This window comes from Grammomys surdaster, unplaced genomic scaffold (assembly GCF_004785775.1).
Source record: "Grammomys surdaster isolate TR1022 unplaced genomic scaffold, NIH_TR_1.0 144, whole genome shotgun sequence".
In the NCBI taxonomy this organism is placed as follows: Eukaryota; Metazoa; Chordata; class Mammalia; order Rodentia; family Muridae; genus Grammomys; species Grammomys surdaster.
The window spans coordinates 4025654-4047036 of NW_021604602.1; the positions used below are offsets into that span (position 1 = coordinate 4025654).

At 46.3% G+C, this 21383-nt stretch overlaps 1 protein-coding gene across 1 annotated transcript in view; it reads left to right on the forward strand.

The window, feature by feature from the left end:
- The window catches only part of Eml1 (EMAP like 1), a 117677-nt gene that overhangs the window by 34406 nt on the left and 61888 nt on the right, over positions 1 to 21383 (forward strand). The window contains exons 2-3 of the mRNA XM_028764571.1: positions 8598 to 8780; positions 15988 to 16120. Coding sequence (XP_028620404.1) covers positions 8598 to 8780; positions 15988 to 16120 — 316 coding nt within the window. The remainder of the gene's footprint in view (positions 1 to 8597; positions 8781 to 15987; positions 16121 to 21383) is intronic.

Here is a 21383-nt window from a genome sequence, read left to right on the forward strand (position 1 = left end):
TGTGTGTATGTGTGCATGTGTGTATGTATGTGTGTATGTATGTGTGTGTATGTATGTATGTATGTGTGTGCATGTGTGTGTATGTGTGTGCGTGTATGTGTGTATGTATGTGTGTGTATGTGTGTGTGTGCATGTGTGTGTCTGTGTGTGTACAGCATCTCCAGCACACTGTACGATTTAGGTGACTTCCAAATATTTCAAGAAATCCCATGATGCCTTAGGAGAACTTTTCTAGCTTGATAACGGGTAAAAAGAACATTAGAGCATGGGTCAAGGTGAAAGAACTAACAATTCAACCATGCACTCCACTGTAGCCACTAGGGGTGATGCCGTCAATTATCCTAAGACTTTCATGGTCAGGAATCCCCATTCTCCCCCAACCTGCATACAGATCTCGTTCTCACCTCTCCTCAGGTCACTGTCTTGTCAGTCTGGTGCCTGAGAGCATGCTGGGAACCGGATGTTTTTCTTGTGTCTGTATTCCTGTGTTTCTACTCTGGTTATCTGTTGGTCAGTCTCTCTGTGATATACAGCGGCAGTGTTAACAGTTGTCCCAGTCCATCTGAGACAGGGGAATGCCTGAGAACACATCATCGAACTGAGCTGACAGATCTTCTCGATCAGATGTGGTCACACATTGCTACTTAGAATGAAATCTTTTCTCCTGGTCTCGACTATACTCACCCACAGTTTCTGCTTCGAAAAGCTCAGCTTACTGTCTCTGTCGGATCTGGGGTCTCTGCTGAAGCTCCTCATGCAGGCATTGACAAGACTTCTCTCTCAGTCAAGGGTCACTGTGAAATCCTTTCATGGCTAATCATACAGTCATTTACTCATGTGCACCGTGGCGTCTAGCTTGAGATACAGAACACATATGTAATTTTCTGTGAAGTGAATTTCAGACTTGATTGAAAGGACAGGCCCAACCCCAAGATGAGCAGGACTCTGGGTCCAGACTGACCCATATGGTCTCTAGGTCTGGAGGAGTAAAGTTGAAATCCTTCAGCCAGGGTGCCCCTCCCTGTCCACTCACCCAGGACTGTGCATCTCACAGGAAGATCATGGCCCTGGCCTTAAAGTGACAAAGTGTATGTCGCATTCCATGCAGAATGTCTGGTATTCCTTTTGCTATTAGGTCTCAGAGCATAAAAATACTTTTCTGCAGACAATAAATAATAAAGAAAGTTAACTTTGATGGGCTAGTTTTCTGAAGATTGAGCAAAACTTTTTTTTGTCATTATATGTTGTAAAATGTTATGATTTCGCATATATGATTGGCTGTGAAATTTTAGATCTCAACAAGTATCTGTGTGTGTGTGTGTGTGTGCGCATACACACGCGTACATGTGTCCATGGAGGTCAAAGGTTGACATTGGGTATCTTCTTCAATGGCTCTCTGCTTTATATTTTGAGACAGTCTTTGGTTGTGGTTTGAATGGGATTGGCCCTCATTGTCTTCTATATTTGAATATTTGGTCCCCAGCGGTGGAACTCTTTGGGATTAGGAGGTGTGGCCTTGCTTGGAGGAGACAAGTCACTAGGGGTGAGCTTTGTGGCTTCAAAGCCCTTGCCAGGTTCAGTCTCTTTTTTCTCTGCCTCCTGCTTGTGAATCAGATACAAACTCTCAACTACTGTTCCACCGCCATGGCCACCTGCCTGCTGCCATCCTCTCCACCATGACAGCCATGGACTCACCCTCTGAAACTATAAACAAACCCTCAGTTAAATGCTCCCTCTTATCAGTTGCCTTGGTCATGGTGTCTCTTCACAGAAATAGAAACCTAGCTAAGGTGGTCTCACACTGTCCCTGGAGCTTACTGATAGAGCTAGGCTGTCTAGCTGGGGAGCTCCAGGGATGTACCTAGCTTCATCTCCTGCTGTGCCCCACTTTTATCTGGGTTCAAACTGAGGTCCTTATGCTTGCCCAGCAAGAACTTTATTAACTGATCCCTCTTCCCTGTTTCTTCTCTCTGGGCTTTTTTTTTTTTAAACCCCCAACCAATACCTGTCAAATATTTTGGAAAGCTTCATGGTTTTGGACGAGTGCTTGTCATTGGATAAGCATCCAGTCTGGTGTAGTATTTAGAGTTTATGATTGGCTCTGCAGCACCATGGCCTTGGATGATATCTGGGAGATTCAGATGTTCTCGCTCTCCTCTGAGATATAGATTGACAGTGCAGTACAAGGATGTCCTACAGGCAGAGACAAGGCACTGTGCATCAGCGGCTGTGATGCTGGGACTGGCACATAAAGGGTGAGCATCTTAGCATGGTGGAGACAGGCCCTAGGCTCCTCCTTTAAGATTACAAGGACCAAGTCCCTAATGTTCCTTGACCTTTCAAATAATGATGAAAAATCTGTCTCAAAAAACCTAAGTAAGTAAATAGGATGAAATACTGTCTCCAAAAAAAAAAAACTATAGATAGGTACATAGATAGATAGATAGATAGATAGATAGATAGATAGATAGATAGAAATAGAATGAAACAGACAAGCTACCCAAAGACCCTTTTATGCCATTTTCACTATGAAAGTAATTGATTAAATTTAATTTTTATAATCATAAGTAGCTGCCTGGGAACTGAGGGTAAGGAGGTGGGAGAGCTACAAGGTTGCCTTTTGGTTTCTGGAACCAGTGGTGTCACAGAGCCTGTCTGGTGTCAGCAGGGTTCTGCTTTTGACTGAGGCGGGAGAGGGAGGCTGAGTGAGGACAAACTCGTTGAGTACTGCCACTCTCTGTGCTGCATGTGAGGACTCCAGTCTTGTCAACCACACTGTCTTGAGGTTGTCACTGGGCTGAGAGCAGTCCGAGTGATCTCACGGGCTAAGCACTGCAGTTTGCGGATTTACTTCAGGCAACTGGCATCACAGCGTCTTTGAAGGTCAAACTTTGTTTTCTGTTGCAATTAACAATAACGTTAGCATGCACTGAGAGTGCTCCTGACCTGAAAATTCAAGGTAGAAAAGGCTCCGGAATCTGAAACTTTTAGAGTATCACCATGGTGTGCTTTAGATTTCAGACATTTGCCATGACCACTCAATAAAACTCAGGCCTGAAAAACTTCAAACCTGGAAACACTCCTGGTCTGAACAAGTTCAGATAGGAGATGTTCTGCCTTTGTGTGGATACACCCTATCACTGTGTGTGAGTGTCTCCAGGCCATTAATGTGTTACTGTTAGATGCTAGGTTCATGTTAACACTCATCCCATGAGAACACCAGAGGAGGGAAAATTGACCACTTGGAGTGGTCAAGTTACTTGTCAGGGTTAATGATCGAGGTCAAGAGCCCTACTGTGTGTGCCCAGGCCATGGTCTCTCTACTCTACCTTGCTCCCTCACAGCTCTGGGGTTCCTCTCCTCATAGTAACTCAGCAGCCTTTCTCAGGACCGTTGGCACAATGCTAGGAATCTCTGCTCTTGACAGAAGCTTACAGAGAAATTACCTGTTCAGGCCTCTACAGTTAAGGGTCTTACCACAGTGGGCACAAGCACCAGCGCTAGAGAGTCAGGCTTTGTGAGGAGTCTGCTGTCTAGTGTAACTTTAATTTTTTCAAATCTTATTTTTGATGATGGTTCTTAAATGCTTTAACCTCCCCCCTGTAGCCCACCACCAACCAGAGGTAGTGGGAAAGAAAGGATATGGGGAAAGTGGACCTGTTTAGAAAGGTTCTTTGGAGCAACTCCCGTCCGTGTTGTCTGTTCACACTGGGCAGTTCAGTTCACAGGTCAGCAGGCAATGGCAGCTCAATCTACTCGCAAACACTTCCTGGATACACAGTCTAGTTCAGTAGAGTTGGGTTAGCAACAGCGGTGACACAACCTAGCAGAGACAGCCAGGCCTCAGCCTTGGCTTGAGTCAACAGGAGGGACCTGGAGGGACACCAGGAGAAGTTCTCAGCTGTCCTTCTCTCAGGGAAGCAAAGATCAGCAGCGAAGACATGAGACCCACAAGCGTTGCACAGTTAGCTGTACCAGCAAGCCAAGCTCTGTCCCCGTCACTCCGTGGAGTCCTATTTATTCCCTCCAAACATCACGTGTCCTCCACGTGCTTTGCCTCAGCGTGGGTCTTGCATCAGCATGTGCATCCAATCACCCCAAGTCCTCAGAAGCAGCAAAAACATGCAGCACACTACCATAAGTCCTTTGGTGTGTTTCTCTCTATGGAGTCCTGATAAATGCAGCTTAACTATGCAATGTAAGGCAGACCAATACATGCATGTTGTTGGCGAAGAATCTTTCATCTCGTGTCCTTTCACGTGCTAGCTTTAGCAGAACATCTTTTCACTTGTGTCTGCTTCACCAAAAAACGTTCCTTCATGTGTTAGTCCCAGCAAAACGCCATCCCACCAACTTTCTAAAGAACCTTTAAGGTTCCACTTCGGTCTGGAGAGACTTCCTCACTTGCTGGGTAAACAGAACCCAGGCCACCCAGCTAAGCAGGTGACCCATGAAGTGGGTTATACTTTCAAATGGAAGTCTTGAAAACCTAAGAAGTGGGCTGGGGATGTGTGCCAGTTGGTAGAATGTTTGCCCAGCATCCACAGAGCCCTGAGCTTGATCCCCAGCCTTGCATAAACCGTATGTGATGGCCAAACCTGTAATCCAAACACTAGGGAGGTAGAGGCAGGAGGATTAGGAGTTCAAGGTCGTGTTTGGCTACCCTGCAAGTTCAGTCAACCTAGGCTATATAAGACCCTCTTTCAAACATAATAAACCCCAATGTACGAATAGAATCGTAGAAAAAGCCCGTTTTTGCCAACACCTGCACTAACAACACAAGAAAAATGACTTACAGCTCATGTGAAAACCTCAAAGTCTCTAAGATAGAAAGGTTAAACAAAATACCTTTTAAAAAAGATTTGTTTTTACTTTATGTATGAGCCAACTGGTACACATGCATCACTGTGTGCTGGTGCCAACAGAGGCCAGGAGAGGGCACCAGATCCTTTGACACTGGAGTTACAGGTGGTTGTGAGCTGCCATGTGGGTTCTGGGGAACTGAACCCAGATCCTCTGCAAGGGCAGCCAGTGCTCTTAACCTCTGAACCAATCGCTCTAGCTTCGTGTTATGGCCTCTGCTTTAATGATTTCCCTGGAAAAATTGCACAGGAGGTACCAGTTCTAAAGTTACTTTAAAAGAGGTGACTTGTGGCAGTTTTATGTGCACCCCCTTCCTAGTCTAACGGTCTTCTTTGATAGAAATGAGAGAGGAAGTTCTTTTTCAGGCTGTGGGGTTCAGTGACATGTTCGACTGTTGGCAAATGTCTGCACGGGTCAGAGCAGGCTATTGGCTTCGTCGTTCTCTGACTAATCTGGTTCCCCAGCTTTCGGAAGGGAGGACTCAGTCTCAAGGGCTGGCAAGTGGTCTCTCAGCCACACTTTGGAGGATCATTACCTGGAGAAGTGGAAGAAAGCAAACTGTCACAGCTGAGCTGGATCCAAAGAGCGCAGGGTTTATCTCACAGGGGAAACCTCAGCAAGGCTCAAAAGCAGAGACTCTGAGATGCCTCGGTTTTTATGTGTTCAAAGACAGACATTGGGTGCTTTTCTGCTAAATACTCGATTATACTTTTTTCTATACGAATTTGGTGATACGGCTGAAAGTCTGATCTATGCTCTTTGGTTCAAGTGTCACCTGTCCATCCGTCCATCTACTCATCCTCTCACCTATGGGGGACACGGTGGTGCTGTTCTCAATGGCGTGTTTTAGACCATTGTCAGCTAGTCATTTCTGTTCTACTCCATGTGTGGATATACATGGTTGACTGTACACGTTTGGACCCTCCAGGCTTCCGTACTGTGTTGGTTCAGACCCTGTTCACAATTTTGTGTGCTTTCTCTAAAAGCTGTTGTCTCCATGAACAACCCAGAGAGATCACAGCAGGTCTTTCTATGTTAGCATTCTGTGTCTATAACAGAAGACTCAAGTTAATAAACTAACAGGAAATGTGAGGTTTATTTGGCTCAGCATTTCAAAACTTCCGGTCCATGCTTTCTTGGCCCTGCTGCTTTGGGCCCGTGGTGAGGCAGCATCACGTGGCCAGAGTTGTCCTTGGAGCAGAACCATTCACCTCACGTATGGGAAGCAAAAGAGAAAAACAATAGGGGAGCAGAAGAGATCGGAGCCCCACAATCCTTTGCAAAGGCATGTGTCCAGTGACCCCTCAATGACCTCATTGTCTCTACCAGGCCCCTCCCCTAAAGCATCACCACCTTACCACCTGAGCTTCATTTTAACACTTGGGTCTTGAGAGAATGCTATAACATTATTTTTGTAATTTATGAAACACGTTATTAATAAAATAGGAATTCTCACTTGTACAACAATGTTCAGAAAGACCTGGGCATTGGTGACACATGCCTTTAGTCCCAGGACTCCAGAGGCAGAGGCAGATGGATCTCTGAGTTCAAGACCAACCTGGTCCATAGAGTGAGAATTCAGGACAGCCGGGCTACACAGAGAGATTCTGTCTGAAAAAACCAAATACATAGGTAGATATGTAGACGGACAGGTAGATAGATGATAGATAGATAGATAGATAGATAGATAGATAGATAGGCAGATAGATAGACAGATAGATAGATGATTGATAGATAGATGATAGATAGATAGATAGATAGATAGATAGATAGACAGATAGATATCAGATACAGAGCTGGCTCCATGATTGAATAGCATGCACTGTGCTTCCAGGGGACTCAGGTTCAGTTCCCAGCACCTATTGGGACACTCACTATTCAGAACTGCCTGTAAAATCTCCTCCAGGGATCCAACGCCCACTGCTGGTGTCTACATACCCACATACTGACATGTAATTAAAAGTAGAGCAAACTTTTAAAACGATTCAAAGAGTAATCTGGAAAATTTCGAGCAAAATTTTAAATTTGAGTTAACTCTGATAATTGTGTTAATGATATTGAAAATAGCTTAATTATAGCATACACTTAGACATTAGCTTATACAATAGATTCTAAGTGAAGCATATACAGAACCCATCTACTGTTATGACAACCGGCTGACGTGTATGCTGAAGGTGTCCCTACTTTTCTGGTGGAGAAATTGGGGTATCTTGGTGAGGAGCAGAGCTGGAATTTGAATGCCAGTGGTTTGCCTCCGCAGTGTGTGCTCTCTGTAACAGAAGGGAGGCTCTGTCTCTTCCGCTAGAATTGCCGATATGTAGTAATACCTAATATATCTTCCTTACAATTGCCACCCCTTTTCACTGTGACATGGCCCTTTGCTTCTCTAATTTTAATTACACGATGCTATTTTTTCCTATTCATTTACTTTCATCCTATCTTTATCTTTGTATCTAAAGTGTGTCTGTTGGGCAATGAGATGGATGGTCAGCAGGACCCATGTGATAGGAGAGACTAGACCTGGGAAAGCTGTCCTCTGACCTCCACGTGTGTGCCATGGCATGTGTGAGCACACGCCTGCACAAACACACACAACCATGTGTGCGCGCGTGCGTGCACACACGCACACACAATTTCTTAAAGCTCTAATGAGAGCTTTAGGTTAGGGTTTAGCTTAAGGTTTCTATTGCTATGATAAAACACCATGCCCAAGGTATCTTATAAAAGGAAGAGTTTAATGAGCCAATAGTTCCATCAGAGTCTACAGTGGCAGAGTGAAGACATGGCAGTGGGTAGCTGGACCTGCAGTCAAGAGCTCACATCTTGACCCACAAGATAGAGAGCAAGTACACTGGGAATGCCACTAAGTTTTTGAAACCTCAAAGCCCACCCTCCCCAGTGACACACACACCTCCAACACAGCCACACCTCCTAATCCCTCCCAAATAGTTCTACCAACTAGGGACCAAGTATTCAAACATCTGAGGCTATGGGGCCATTCTCATTTACACCTCTACGGGGAAGGCGGTGTGGTAAGTATGTAGCCAGTGAGGAGGAAGATTCTAAAAAAACGAGGTGGTAGAGACAAGGAAGGTGTCTAGGGGTTGGGAACTGTGACTCTGGATAAGGTGAGACCCATGGCTAGATTTCTTTACCAGACAGATTTGACCACCCGATGCTTTGTCCTTCAGAGTGGGACCATGTGTCCCCTGTCTGTGCTAATCTGGGCACGGTGCTCTGCATCTGAAGCTCTGACGGCCGTGTCTGGTGTCGCTCCTGACATTCTCCCCTTGATCTGGATTCGTCTCCATCTGCGTAGCTAGCACAGTGTCGCTGTGATTTGGGGGAGGGTCTTAGAGATGTAAGATGGAATCAGACACGAGGAGTAGGCGGAGGGTTTTACAACGTTGAGAAGTTGACATAAATGGAGTCTGACATCACTTGCACCTGTCAGGTTCCCTGGTACTACTTGAGCAAGCAAACGAATAGGCTTGCACTTATAACAATAGAATGCCAGTTTAGATGTGAAATGTGGCAAGCCCACAGAGCGTGAGATACTGGTAATGGGATGAAGAATGAAGATTCCATAAAGTAAACCATCTCACGTGATTCTGCCAACAAACCACTGCCTTAGGTCGCCAGAGTGTATCGCATGCAGGCAATGTCCCAGCATGTGCACAGATCTGGTTGTCATGGGTTGTTCTTCATTTACCTGACACTTGTCTCCGGTCTAGATGACAGCGCATCTGCTGCCAGCAGCATGGAGGTATCAGACCGCATCGCCTCTCTGGAGCAGCGCGTCCAGATGCAGGAGGATGACATTCAGCTGCTCAAGTCAGCGCTGGCCGACGTGGTTCGGAGGTTGAACATCACGGAGGAGCAACAGGCCGTGCTTAACAGGAAAGGACCTACCAAAGGTGGGCATCACACAGCATCCATAGCTGCATTAAATATTCTCGTTCCTGCTTGGGCGATTCACCCCCAAACTGACTCCAAATCAAAATGCCCTTAGCCCCACCCACTGAACCAATCTCACTAAGGTCAATGGTCTTTGTTGGTGTGCTTTGGGTGAGTTGTCCTGTGCGGTGCTGAGGTGTGTCTTTGTAGCCGATCCCTAAGTGATCTTTGAGTCAAGGAAGGAACCATACACATGGACCACTGAGGGCAGTTAAGGTTGCATGGGACAGAGTGCTGACAGAGAGAGCTCCAGCCCCTTCTGGAGGTCCCATCCAGAAAGCCCACTGGTATGTCCCATCTCTTCCTGTGTCCTCAGCTTATACAACAGAGTCATGTGGTGCATGGCAGCCCCTCACTCAGTCTGGGTGTAGATGTGGGAGGCTCTCTTTAGAAAGTTGAGTCCAGAGGCATCTAGCTGGCTGGTTTGCTCAGCTTCTTCTAGCGTGTGTCTTTGGCTGCTTTTGAGACCCGTGTACTACCTGTGGGGACATAACCTTCAGCAGAGGTCTGTACCAGTGAGTTTCTGGTCAATTCAAGCCATTATTCCATGCCCCTCCCAGGACATAGCCTACAAAAGCAGTGCTCGTGTTAAGTAACTTTGTAGTGGCCATGACTTCCTATTTCAGAAACAAGAGTTGTCATAACACCCCTCACCTCGTGGGCAGTGGCTCCTCTTTTGCCAGAGTTGATTTTCTGGCTGTCCCATCCAGGCTGTGAGCTTCCTATGGTTAAGACGCCCTGAAGTTGTAGCATATTAATGACTCTTTGAAATGCCTTTCTTAGCTGGGCGTGGTGGGGTGCACCTTTAATTCGAGCTGTCAGAAAGCAGAGGCAGGTGGAGTTCTGTGAATTCTAAGACAGTCAGGACTACACAGAGAGACCCTGTCTCAAAAATAAAACCAAAACAAGAACAAACTTTTCTGAACCATGGTGATAGTTCTCAGTCAGTAAAGTGTTTGCCGTGCAAGCGTGAAGACCAGAGGATGGTCCCCACTGCGTGAAGTGGTGTGGGTTTATAGTTATATAGTTCCGGTGATAGGGAAGGACATGGCTTCCTGGGTGTCACTGGTTGACCTAGTCCACTTGGCAAGCTTCAGGCCAGTGAGAGATCTTGTCTTAAAAAACAAGGCATGTGAACTCACCTGTGCGGGTGTTCTCTCCCCCTCCCCCTCTCCCCTTCCCCTCCCCCTCTCCCCTTCCCCTCCCTCCTCCCCCTTTCTCTCCTCCCCTTCTCTGTCTCCCCTTACCCTCACCCTTCCCCCTCCCCCCTTCTCCCTCTCCCCTCTCCCTTCTCCCTGTCCCTTTCCCTCTCCCCCGTCCCTCTCCTTTCCCTTCTCTCTCTCTCTCCGCATCCTCCTTTGCCTCCTCTTCCCCCTTCTTCTCCCCTTCTCTCCCTCTTTCTCCCCTTGTTTCCTCGAGGCTTGGGTTGTCACTGGAGTCAGGAGAGGGCTATCTAACATTTAATCTCCTTGGCCTTTCTCAAGCTGTGCCTTCTCATGGATTGCCTAGGTCTCTACTCCGTGGAAAGGGACCTGTTCCTTGTCCTTCCTGACGGTTTGAGGGCAGATCTACATCAGAGTCTCACGCTACCCTCAGCTCTGTATTTTGAATAATCCTTTCCAGTGACCTTTGCTTCTAAGTTCCAAGCAGTTGGGGTATTTCAGACCAGAGACCCAGTTATTTTAGATGTTCGTGACCCGCTCAACTTTCCACAAAACGATGAGATGGCGACAGTGTCCCAAAGGGTGCCTTGAAAGGAGGCTCTGGGTTTCTAAAAATCTCCTTATTTTTGAAGAGTAGAGGAAATAACAGACAGGGTTCACACAGGGTTTCTATTTTACTTGACGATCAGTGACGACGTCTCTGAATGATGTCTCATGACAAAACCGGAAAAGAGATGACTTTTTCATGGTTACCTCACGCCTCACTGCGCGCTGCTCTCACGAGTGGAAATCATCTTTGGCTTGAAACTCACTGAGAAATAAAAGGAAGACAGGAGAGTGGGACACCGCATCACGAGAGGTGCCGTGGCCTTACAGAGCTGTGGCGTTGGGTCCTGGGCTGTAGGAGAGTAGAAGAGGTGATCTGGGGACCAGCATGTGTCATTTCTCTCTCTCCTCTCTTGACTGGGGCTGTGGCTTGAGCAGCTGCTTCACGCTCCTGCCTTGACTTCCCTGCTATGGTGGGTGATGCCTGGAACTGTGAGCTGAGTAAGACCTTCCCCCAACAAACTGCTTTTTGTCAGGGTGTTTTCATCACAGCAGTAGAAATGAAGCCAGGAGATCAGCTTCGGAGCCTGCTGTGTACCACACCATGGACTTTCAGTTCTCATTCCTACCTAACCCTCCCAGCGGCCTGCCACGCGGGCACTGCCAGCCTTATGTTATAAGGAAATTGAAGCTTAGACAGGGTATTGGTTTATCCCTGGCTGGTCCTGGTCGATCAGCCCTGTGTGCCCCAAGGGTCTCTGCCCTGTGTTCACACATACCTGTCATTCCCCCTGAGACCCGGCTTGCAGCCATCTCATCCTTGATGGTGCTCCCACCTCAGTATTTGTGGTGCTCCTTTTATCTGAGAAGTTCTTCTGTGTTATCCCTGCATTTACCTCTAGGAACAACTAAAGATTCAATTTAACATTTTAGGAGGCAGAAGGATATCTTCTATCTTAATGTTCCCTGGAAATCAGGAAATCATTTTTCCCAGCAACTGGGAGACAGGAAGCTGTATTGTTCCTTTCCCACTATCTGTGTGTGTTGTGCTGTGTGTGTGTGTGTGTGTGTGTATGTGGTATTAGGTATTGGGTGTGTCTATCCAGGAATGCTTACCTTGACTGTGCTCTACTGTATTTTTAAAAAGCGATCTTATTTGTATTTTTAATTATGTCTAAGTGTGTGTATATCTGTGTGGGGTTTGTGTATATGAGTGCAGATGCCCAAAAAGGCTGTAGGAGAGTGTTGGATACCTGAAGCTGCAGTTAACAGGCAGTTGGTGGTGAGCCACCCAACGTGGATACTGGTAACCGAACGCAGGTCCTCTGAAAGAGTTGTGCCTGTTCATAACTGCTGTGTCATCTCTCCATCTCATGTTATTGAAATATAGTGAGCTGACTGACAAATACAGCCATCTCTCCGTATGCCCAAGGACTGCTTCTGGGGCACACAAAATACCCAAACCAGAGGCTGCTCAGGTCCCTCACATATAATGACAAAATGTTTTACATACAACCAACTCTTCTCCTTCCTTATAATCCAAGTCACCTCTGTGTCACTGTCACGTGTGTATCGTAAATACCAGAGTCCTGTTGTTCAAGGAACAATAGCAAGAAAAGAAAACATAACGTTTTAAAAACCATTATCTGTCTTTAGTTGGATGAGCCCTGGGCATTGAACCTGTAGGCATAGAGGGTCGTCTGTAGCACATTCTCTCTATGTGTGGGCCTAGTGCCAGGTACGAACCCTCAGGAGCCAATGGTTGATGGGGCAGACTGGTCAGTGGGCAGCCAGTCGGATGTGGCACTCTTAGTGTGATAACAGGTGGGACTGCTCTTCTAAGTCCTTTATGAGCCCCTTCTCCTCCAGCCTCTGCTGGAGTCAGCACACACACAGGCTTCCTCTGCCTCCACTTCCCCTTCAGGATCGAGGGCCGGGAAATGAAAGTATATAAGATCTGAATGTTTATGCCTCTGTCTGATCCTGCGAGGATCGCTCTGGGTAGCACTGTCTCTCCACTTGCTGTTGCTGAAAGGACCTCTGCTTTCTCCTAGGATCTGTTAACTGTTCCCTGCCTCAGCCCTTGAGGGCTACAAGTGGTGACGGTTTATTTCTGTTCCCAAGGGACAGACACAATGTTCAGCCTGGGCTCTAGGCTGGGTGTAGACCATTCTATTAAAGCACATGGGTAGATGTGTGTGTGTTTGTGTGTGTGTGTGTGTGTGTGTGTCTGTCTGTCTGTCTGTCTGTCTGTCTGTCTAGATGACCCCTCTACCATGACTCTATAGGCTGTGGTCCGGGTAATCCAATGATAGCTGTCTACCAACAGAAAGTCCAAGAATCCAGTCCATGAGGTTGGATATCTAAACTGGTCTTCTGTATATCCTGGGATCCTGGAGAAGTAGACGTTAATGCCAGTGAAGAAGTAGACACACTAGCAAGGCAGGAGCAAGCAGGCAAACAGCAAAAGCTTCCTCCATCCATGGCCTTATATAGGCTGCCCCAGAAGGTGTGGCCCAGATTAAAGGTGAATATTCTCACTGCAAAAGATCCAGATTAAAAGTGGATCTCTCCTCAGCCGGACATGTTGACACACACCTCTAATCCCAGAACCCAGGAGGTAAAAGCCGGTGGATCTCTGAGTCTGAGGCCAGCCTGGTCTACAAAGTGAGTATGGGTAACACCAAGAAATCTTGTCTTGAAAAACAAAACAAAACAACAAAAATAGTGGTTCTTCCTACTTCCAACGATTTAATAATAATAATAAAAGAAAACCCCCCACAGGTGTACCCAGCTGCTTGGATTTTAGTTAATTCCAGATGTCAAATTGACAACCAAGAGTAGCCATCACATACCTGATAAGAATCCCAGGGAAGGGTGTGACAGCCAGGAAGGTAAGGACAAGAGGACATCCAGGGCTGGCAGTACCATAGCCAGCTGTTCTCAGTGTGGACCCCAGAGCTCCAGAACATTGCAGGACAGTGAGGCAGAGAGGCAGTCTCAGACCCTCCCCTCCCCGACCTTCCCCTCCCCTCCCCTTCTGACCAGAGCAGTGCTGGAGCAAGCATGTTCTCCAGGTCACCAGGAAACCACCAAGTAGGTGGGATCAGGTGAACTTGATGGGTCACATTATGTCCTCAATCAGGAAGCAGAGAGCAATCAACACAGACCGCCACTGTGCTTAATTTCTCTACTGTTGCACAGTTCCAGGTCCCAGCCAGGGGATGCTTCCGCCCACAGTGAGCAGGTCTTCCCACTTCACTGATAATCCCCACATGAATGCCCAGAACCAGGTGACTCTAGACTCTGTCAAGTGCACAGTTAACACTAACAGTCACACTCACTCGGACTTCCGACCCATGTGTGTTGCAGGCTGTTCATTTACTTTGATCGCTGAAGCAGTCTGCTGTAGAATGGACCAGCTTGTTTATCCATTCTACCTATGGAAGGACATCTTGGTTCTCTCTAGTTTTTGACAATGGTGACTAAAACTGCTATAAACGTTTACATGCAGGTCTGTGTAGACATAAGTTTTCAGACAATTAGGTAAATACTTAGTGTCAGAATGATTACCAGATCATATGGTAAGGTTATATTTAGCTTTTTAAGAAACTGCCAAACTGTATTCCAAAGTAGCTGCACCATTTATCATCCTGTTATCAAAGCATGTGGGCTCCCGTGGCTTCTGCCCAGCTCACGATTGGTGTTTCATTTTGGTTTTGGGATTTCAGCAATTTTGACTAGTTGGATAGAGCTGTTCATTAGTGTTTTTCCTAATGACAGTGATGTTAGCTGTCTTCTCATGTGTCCATTTGTCACTGAAGACCTTTAGTGAGGTCTCTTCTTATCTTGTGTCCACTATTTTAAAAAAATTGGGCCATCTGTTTTCTTACTGTTGAATTTTCAGAGTTCTTACACTCTGTACAAGTTCTTTATCAGATACATAATTTATCAGATATATCAGACACATATTTTCTTCCAACCTATAATTAGTGTTTCTGTCCTCTTTAAGTTTCTTTGCCAAAACTTGTAAAGTTCTTAAGGAGACCCACTTTGTCAATTTGTCCTCCATGGGTCAGTCAGGCTTTTGATATTTATTAGCTTAAGTTTTAAAAAATTTAGGGGTAAGAGTGTTTTGTCTGTATCTGTATGTATGTACCACATGTATGCCTGATGCCCCAGGGGGTCAGAGAAAGGTATTGGATCATTTGTAACCGGAGTTGTAGATGGTTGTGAGACACTGTGTGGGTTTGGGGGATGGAATCCAAGTCCTCTGCAAGAGCAACCCGTGCTCCTAGCCTGTGATAGCCCATGATAGTTTTAACTATTATTAGTTTACCCTGACTACAATCACTGTAGAGGTGACTGTCTAGGGCAAGTTGGCCCATGGCCATGTCTGTGATCTTGGGCCATGTCTGTAAGAGATTGTCTTGATTGTTAATTGATGAAGAAGATCCAGTCCATGTGATATCACCATCCCCGGGTAGGGTATCTTGAACACTATGAGAGAGTAAAGTTGCGAGAAGATGCAGTTGTGGACTTGCTCTCTTCTCTCTGCCCCTTTCTGTGGGTGTGCCATGACTGGCTGCTTGAGTCCCAGCTTTGACTTTCCCTCAGCAATGCACTGTGACCTGGAACTGTAAAGCAAATGCACCCTGTCTTCCAAGATGCTGCCTTTGGTCTGAGTATTTTATCAGGAGGAGAAATGAAAATGGAACAGAACCATATCTTACACAGCAGAAGCATCGTTGCATTAGGGCAGTAGCTCGGTTGGTTGAGTGCTTGGGTAGCGTACACAAGCCCTGGATTTGATCCCTATCACTGTGTGTGCTGGACACAAGGGCGCACATCCGTAATGTAAGTGCTTGGGAGGCAGTGAGACTAGGAGTGGAGGTGGTGCAGGAGAAGAAGAGAATGGGAGGAAGAGAAGGAGAAAGAACAGGATAAGGAACTGTGGGAACTGAGAAGGAGGAGCAGGGGAGCAGGAACAGCAAGAACTGAAGAGGGTAGGAGGAGCAGCAGGAGGAAAAGGAACAGGAGGGGGAACAGGGAGAGGAGCAGGGAAGGAAGAACAGGAGGAAAAGCAAGAGGAGGAGCAGGGGAGGAAGAGGAGCAGGGGAGGAGGAGGAGCAGATTACTAAGACCTTCAGAGCTTGCTTCTAGAGACGTTCAGTTTTATGCTTCTCACTGCTTGTGAGTTACTATCTGTGTAGGGTGAGAGGATGCTATCCAGAGTCATAGTTTGGTCATCATTGCTGAAAGTCTCACCACTCCCCTTTGTACCACTCGCCTTTGTACCCATGCCACTACTGCTGGCTTTTAGAATTGAAATCACCTGTGCTGCTGGCTTTTAGAATTGAAATCACCTGTGCAGCTTGGTTCCGTGCAGCTTGGGTTCTGTGGAGTGTTACTGCTGCAATGGGCAAAGTTCTGACTTCATCCTATGCTTCTCTTGCAGCGAGACCACTGGGGCAGACCCTGCCGTTAAGAACCACCGTCAACAATGGCACCGTGTTACCAAAGAAACCCAGTGCCTCCCTCCCATCCCCCTCGGGGTCCAGGAAAGAAACGGTTGTGCCGGTAACCAAAAGGTAGGCTACTTGAAAGACTCCCCCCATGCAGCCACACACACACACACACACACACACACACACGCACGCACCAAATTTCTCAAAGCAGCTTTTTAGGGGTCTAAAGACTCTTGTGGTCTCATAAGATGCTTGTGATCTCATCTGACTTGAGGCTTGTGGAAGGCCAGGCTTTGATGTGTTGCCATCCATGAATGGTAGGTAACTCAGTGACTGCTTTATATCTAAGGTTGTACTTATGAAGTCTCAGTCAAGACAGTAGTATGGGGTAAGTATTTTTACTTGCCATTCTTTATAAAAAAAAAAAAAACCAACTGGGATTCCAACCCATATCCCTACACGCAACATAGCAAAACTCATATTGCCATAGGAACCTTTATATTTTATTGGTAAGATTTAGGTAAACTCATACTTTTGAAGTGTGCCTAAAAGTGAGATTCTAGACATCATCAGAAAGGTCACAGTTCACGGTCAACTTTTTTGATGACTTATTGACTATCACATTTCAGTGTTGTCTTTTATTAATCAGCATTAATTTTTGGACTGTAGAAAGTTAAATGCCCATTCATTTTATAGTGTAGCTAGCTTCGAAGAAATTCCTCTGAAACGCTACCTCAGGTGTGTCGTGAGAATCTAACAGAGAGCTAGGGAAATGGTGCAAAGGCTAAAGCATTATCTGTGCAAGCAGCAAGCGTAAGGATCAGAGTTCAGATCCCAGGAACCCGTGTAAAAGCCGGGTGGACAAGGCAGCTGGAAAGCAAAGACAGGAGCTGCCCCGCAAAGACAGGAGCTGCCCCGAGCAGGCTAGCCAGACTAGCCTCATCAGTGAGCTCTAGGATCAACTGAGAGGCCCTGCCTCAGGGAATAAGGTGGAGAGCAATCAGGGAAGACTCCTGATTTCAACCACATGCATGTGTACACACATATAAACACAGATACAACACATGCAAACACACCACACACATACCACACCATAACACACACACACTACACACACATATACCCCCAGCCCTCACACACACACACCAAATGACACACACAAATACACCACAACACACACACACACACTATGTACACACACATACCCCCAACATAACCCCCCCAGGCATACACACAAACATACACCAAACATGCATACACACATACACATCAAGCACACACATTTACATACATACTACACCCCCCATGTGCACACACACATATACTACACACACACACCAAGCACACATACTTACATACATACATCATACATACATACCCACATAAACCAAGCACACACACAAACACACACCACACAAAGAATACAGCAAACCGGTGGAGTTCACTAAAATACTAGTGGCCTTAGGGACACTGAGGATTTGGATATGGGTCCTGAAGTGCTTGGAGGACACCTATGTGCTGCCCCTGCTGCCTCTGTGCCCTAGAATAGGAACCTAGTTGTCACCTTCGCTTGTTACTTCCTCTAGTTTACTCTTGAGGTCCCTCCCAAGAAGATGGCCATGAACCCCAGCCATGCCTTCTGGGCCCAGGGCATGCCTTCATCTCAGCAGAGGCTAGATACCTGTGTGCCCCTAACCCCAGGAAACTTGCTGGTATACGGTGGGTGCCCCTGTGGCTGTTGGGTCTGTGCCTACTGTCTTCTAACCGAGGTAACAGCTCTCTGGGACAGCCCTGACCTCCCTGCCCATCAGGTGAGACACAGAAGAGGCTTGCTTGACAAAATACATGGAGCCTTTTCTCGCCAACCCAGCTGGGTTTCCCATTGCTGTGATAAAATGCCCCCAGCACGAGCAACTCAAGAAGAAAGGTTAATTTTAGCTCATAATTCCAGGCTGCAGCCCATCACTCTGGAGAGTCAAGGCAGGACATAAACCATCTAGTCACACCCAGAGCCAAGAACAGAGAGTGCATGCTTGCCTGCCAGGGCCCGGCCCATGACATGGAGCTGCTCCCACCGAAAGTGGGTCTTTCAACCTCCATGAACCCAGTTCAGAAAATCCCCTGAAGGCGTGCCCACAGGTCTACACAACCCAAGGCAATCCCCCCCATCAGACTCTCTTCTTTATTTTGATTGTGTCAAGTTGATAGTTCAAACTCAGCATCACAGTCACTGACAGATCCATGGGAGAAGAAGAAGGTGCCTGTGGGACCCATGGAGAGACCTCAACCTTTTGGGGACCCTGCTTTTATCAGGGCCAATGGTGTCATCCTGCTGTCCAGAGTGTCGATAGTTGCTGACTTTAGAAAAAAAAAAAAGTGGCAACTCCCTGCGTCCCTGGTGTTGGCAGCTGGGGACTGTGCTGAGGTTTGGGTTGGTGAAGTGAAATGTGACTGGGTCAGAGTTCAGATGGAGAGTCATTGTAAGTAGGCCAAAGGTGACGAGGTACAACTTGTACCAAATCAATTCCGTCAGGCCTCAACTGGATGGTGTTCAGTTAGGGCATCTTTGAAATATATATAGAATTAATCACAATGTCTCACCCTTTGCCAAGCAGATTCTCCTTACAGTGCTTTTTAAAACTTTAAAGTACAGCCGGGTGGTGGTGCCCCGCGTCTTTAATCCCAGCTCTCTAGGACAGCCAGGGCTACATGGAGAAATCCTGTCTTGACAAACCAAACCTATCACCGGGCAGTGGTGGCTCACGCCTTTAATCCCAGCACTTGGGAGGCAGAGGCAGGCGGGTTTCTGAATTTGAGGCCAGCCTGGTCTACAGAGTGAGTTCCAGGACAGCCAGGGCTACACAGAGAAACCCTGTCTCGAAAACAACAACAACAAAAAATTTGTAAAGAAAAACCAAACCAAAACCACAAAACAAAACAAAACAAAAACAAAGACCAACAACAAACAAATAAACAAACAAGAAAAAAACAAAACAAACCCCAAAACAAACAAGGAAAAAAAACAACAAAACCCCTTTAAATTGCTATACTTAGCCACATTTTATATCTTTCAATCTTTGTTTGGATCGTCCTGTTTTTTTATAACCAACACAAGATGTCCTTTGGATTATTCTGACAGTGGCAGGTAGTACTTTGACCCTCTAGATGTAAGACCAACAAAACTGGCTTTTTTCTGTAAGTTTCAGGGCTTTCCCTGTTATTTTTTATTTTAATAAAAACTATCTGACATTAAATTTGCCGTCCAGCAATATATTGCTGCGCAGCAGATTTCCCAGAACTTTTCGTCTCTCAAAATGGAATCTATCCATTAAATATTTCAACTCTCCATCCCTGCAACCCCTGACACTATCCCTCTCCCCTCTGACTCTGTTTTGGCTAATTTAATTATAAAATTAATAAAGTGTGTGTGCACACGTGTGTAACACCATCCACATGCCAACATACCATGGTTGTCCATGAGAGGTCAGAGTGCGAGTTGTAAAGTTCAATTCTCCCCCCCACCACCACCACCATGTGGGCCCTGGGGATGGCACTCTGCTTGTCAGCTTGGTTGTAAGTGTCTTTACACAGCAATCATGCTGGTCTGGTTCTGGGATTAAATGTATAGGTCACTACACTGGCCCTTGCAATTTTTTAAATTACATTTTTATTTGTTTTGGTTTTATTTGTATGAGTGTGCCTGTGTGTGTGTGTGTGTGTGTGTGTGTGTGTGCTCGTGTGTGTGCGCGCATGCATGTGTCTGAGTGTGTGTGTATCTTGTCATGGCCTGTTAGCATATGTCAAAGGAAAACTTGGAGGAATCAGTTTTCCCTTCCACCATGTGGGTCCCTAGGATGGAACTCTGTCCGTCAAGCTCCGAGACAGATAGGTCTACCCACTGAGCCATCTTGCTAGCCCTGGTATCTTTTATATTTAGTGATATACGTCATTTTTTCATATGGTTGTAGACCATTTATTCATCTGCAAAGAAGTCTATCCAACACCTTTACCTATGTACTTACATTTTTCTATCTATGCTTCTTGAGACAATGTCTGGCTATATAGCCCAGGCCGTCCTGATACTTGTGATTTTCCTGCCTCTGCTCCTGTAGTGTGGGGTTTACAGGCGTGTGACACCACATGCCTACCTGTGTTTTAGTTGGAGTAGCTGTCGTCGTGCGACTGTAGAGCTTCCTTTCATGTTGCGCTTTCACCACGTGTTAGTGTGTGACTTGCGGGTGTGTGTGTCCTTCCCTACATTGCCCTTCCACTCCGAGGAGCATTTGCTCGATTGTTTGCTTTGATGTCAACAGGCTTTAAGGACAAGCAGATTTGGGGCTGATGGGCAGACTGTATGCCCTTGGTGTCTATTCAAGAAACCATTGCAGAAGCCCACCTTCTAAGCCTTCTCCCCTGTATTGTTTTCTAGGGGTATTTTGGTTGTAGGTGTTAATTGTAGGTCGTTAGTCACTTATTTTTTTTTTTTTTTTTTTTTGGTTTTTCAAGACAGGGTTTCTCTGTGTAGCCCTGGCTGTCCTGGAACTCACTCTGTAGACCAGGCTGGACTCGAACTCAGAAATCTGCCTGCCTCTGCCTCCCAAGTGCTGGGATTAAAGGCGTGCACCACCACCACCCAGCTTGTTAGTCGCTTCTAAGGTAATTTTTAGACTTCCTGTAAGGCAAAGGCCTGCCCTCATCCCTCTGCACGTGATTTCCAATTTCCCAGCATTCATTTGTTAAAGAGACTGTCATTTGTCCAGTGGGTAGTCTTGACATCTTTATTGCAATCTTTTGTCTATATATGTAAGGGTTCATTTCTGAATTCACTCTTCTGAACCTCTGGTCTCTACTAAAACCATCTTGGTTGCCCATACTGTGATATCTTTATCATGGCAGGTTTAAACTCAGGAGGTACCAGGCTTTCCTCTTTATTCCCTCCCTCAGTCCTGTCTTTTGTTTCTGCAAATCTGCTTGACTTTCTGTTGCCGTGATAAACACCATGAGGCAACTTGGGAGAGAAGGGGTTTATTTACCTTCCAAGCACAAGAAACCAGGGCAGGACTTTAAGGTAGGAACTCTGGCAGACGCCATAGAAGAATGCTGTTTACTGGCTTGCTCAGCCTGCTTTCTTTTACAGCTCAGGACCACCTGCATAACTACAGCACCACCCATGGTAAGCTTGGCCTTCCCACATCAATCATTAATTAAAAAAAAAATGCCCTCAGGAGGCAGAGTCAGGTGCATCTCTGTGAGTTCAAGGCCAACATGGTCTGCAGAGTGAGTTCCAGGACAGCCAGGGCTACAGAGAAACCATCTTGGGGGAAAAAAAGAAAGAAGGAAAGAAGGAAGGAAGGAAGGAAGGAAGGAAGGAAGGAAGGAAGGAAGG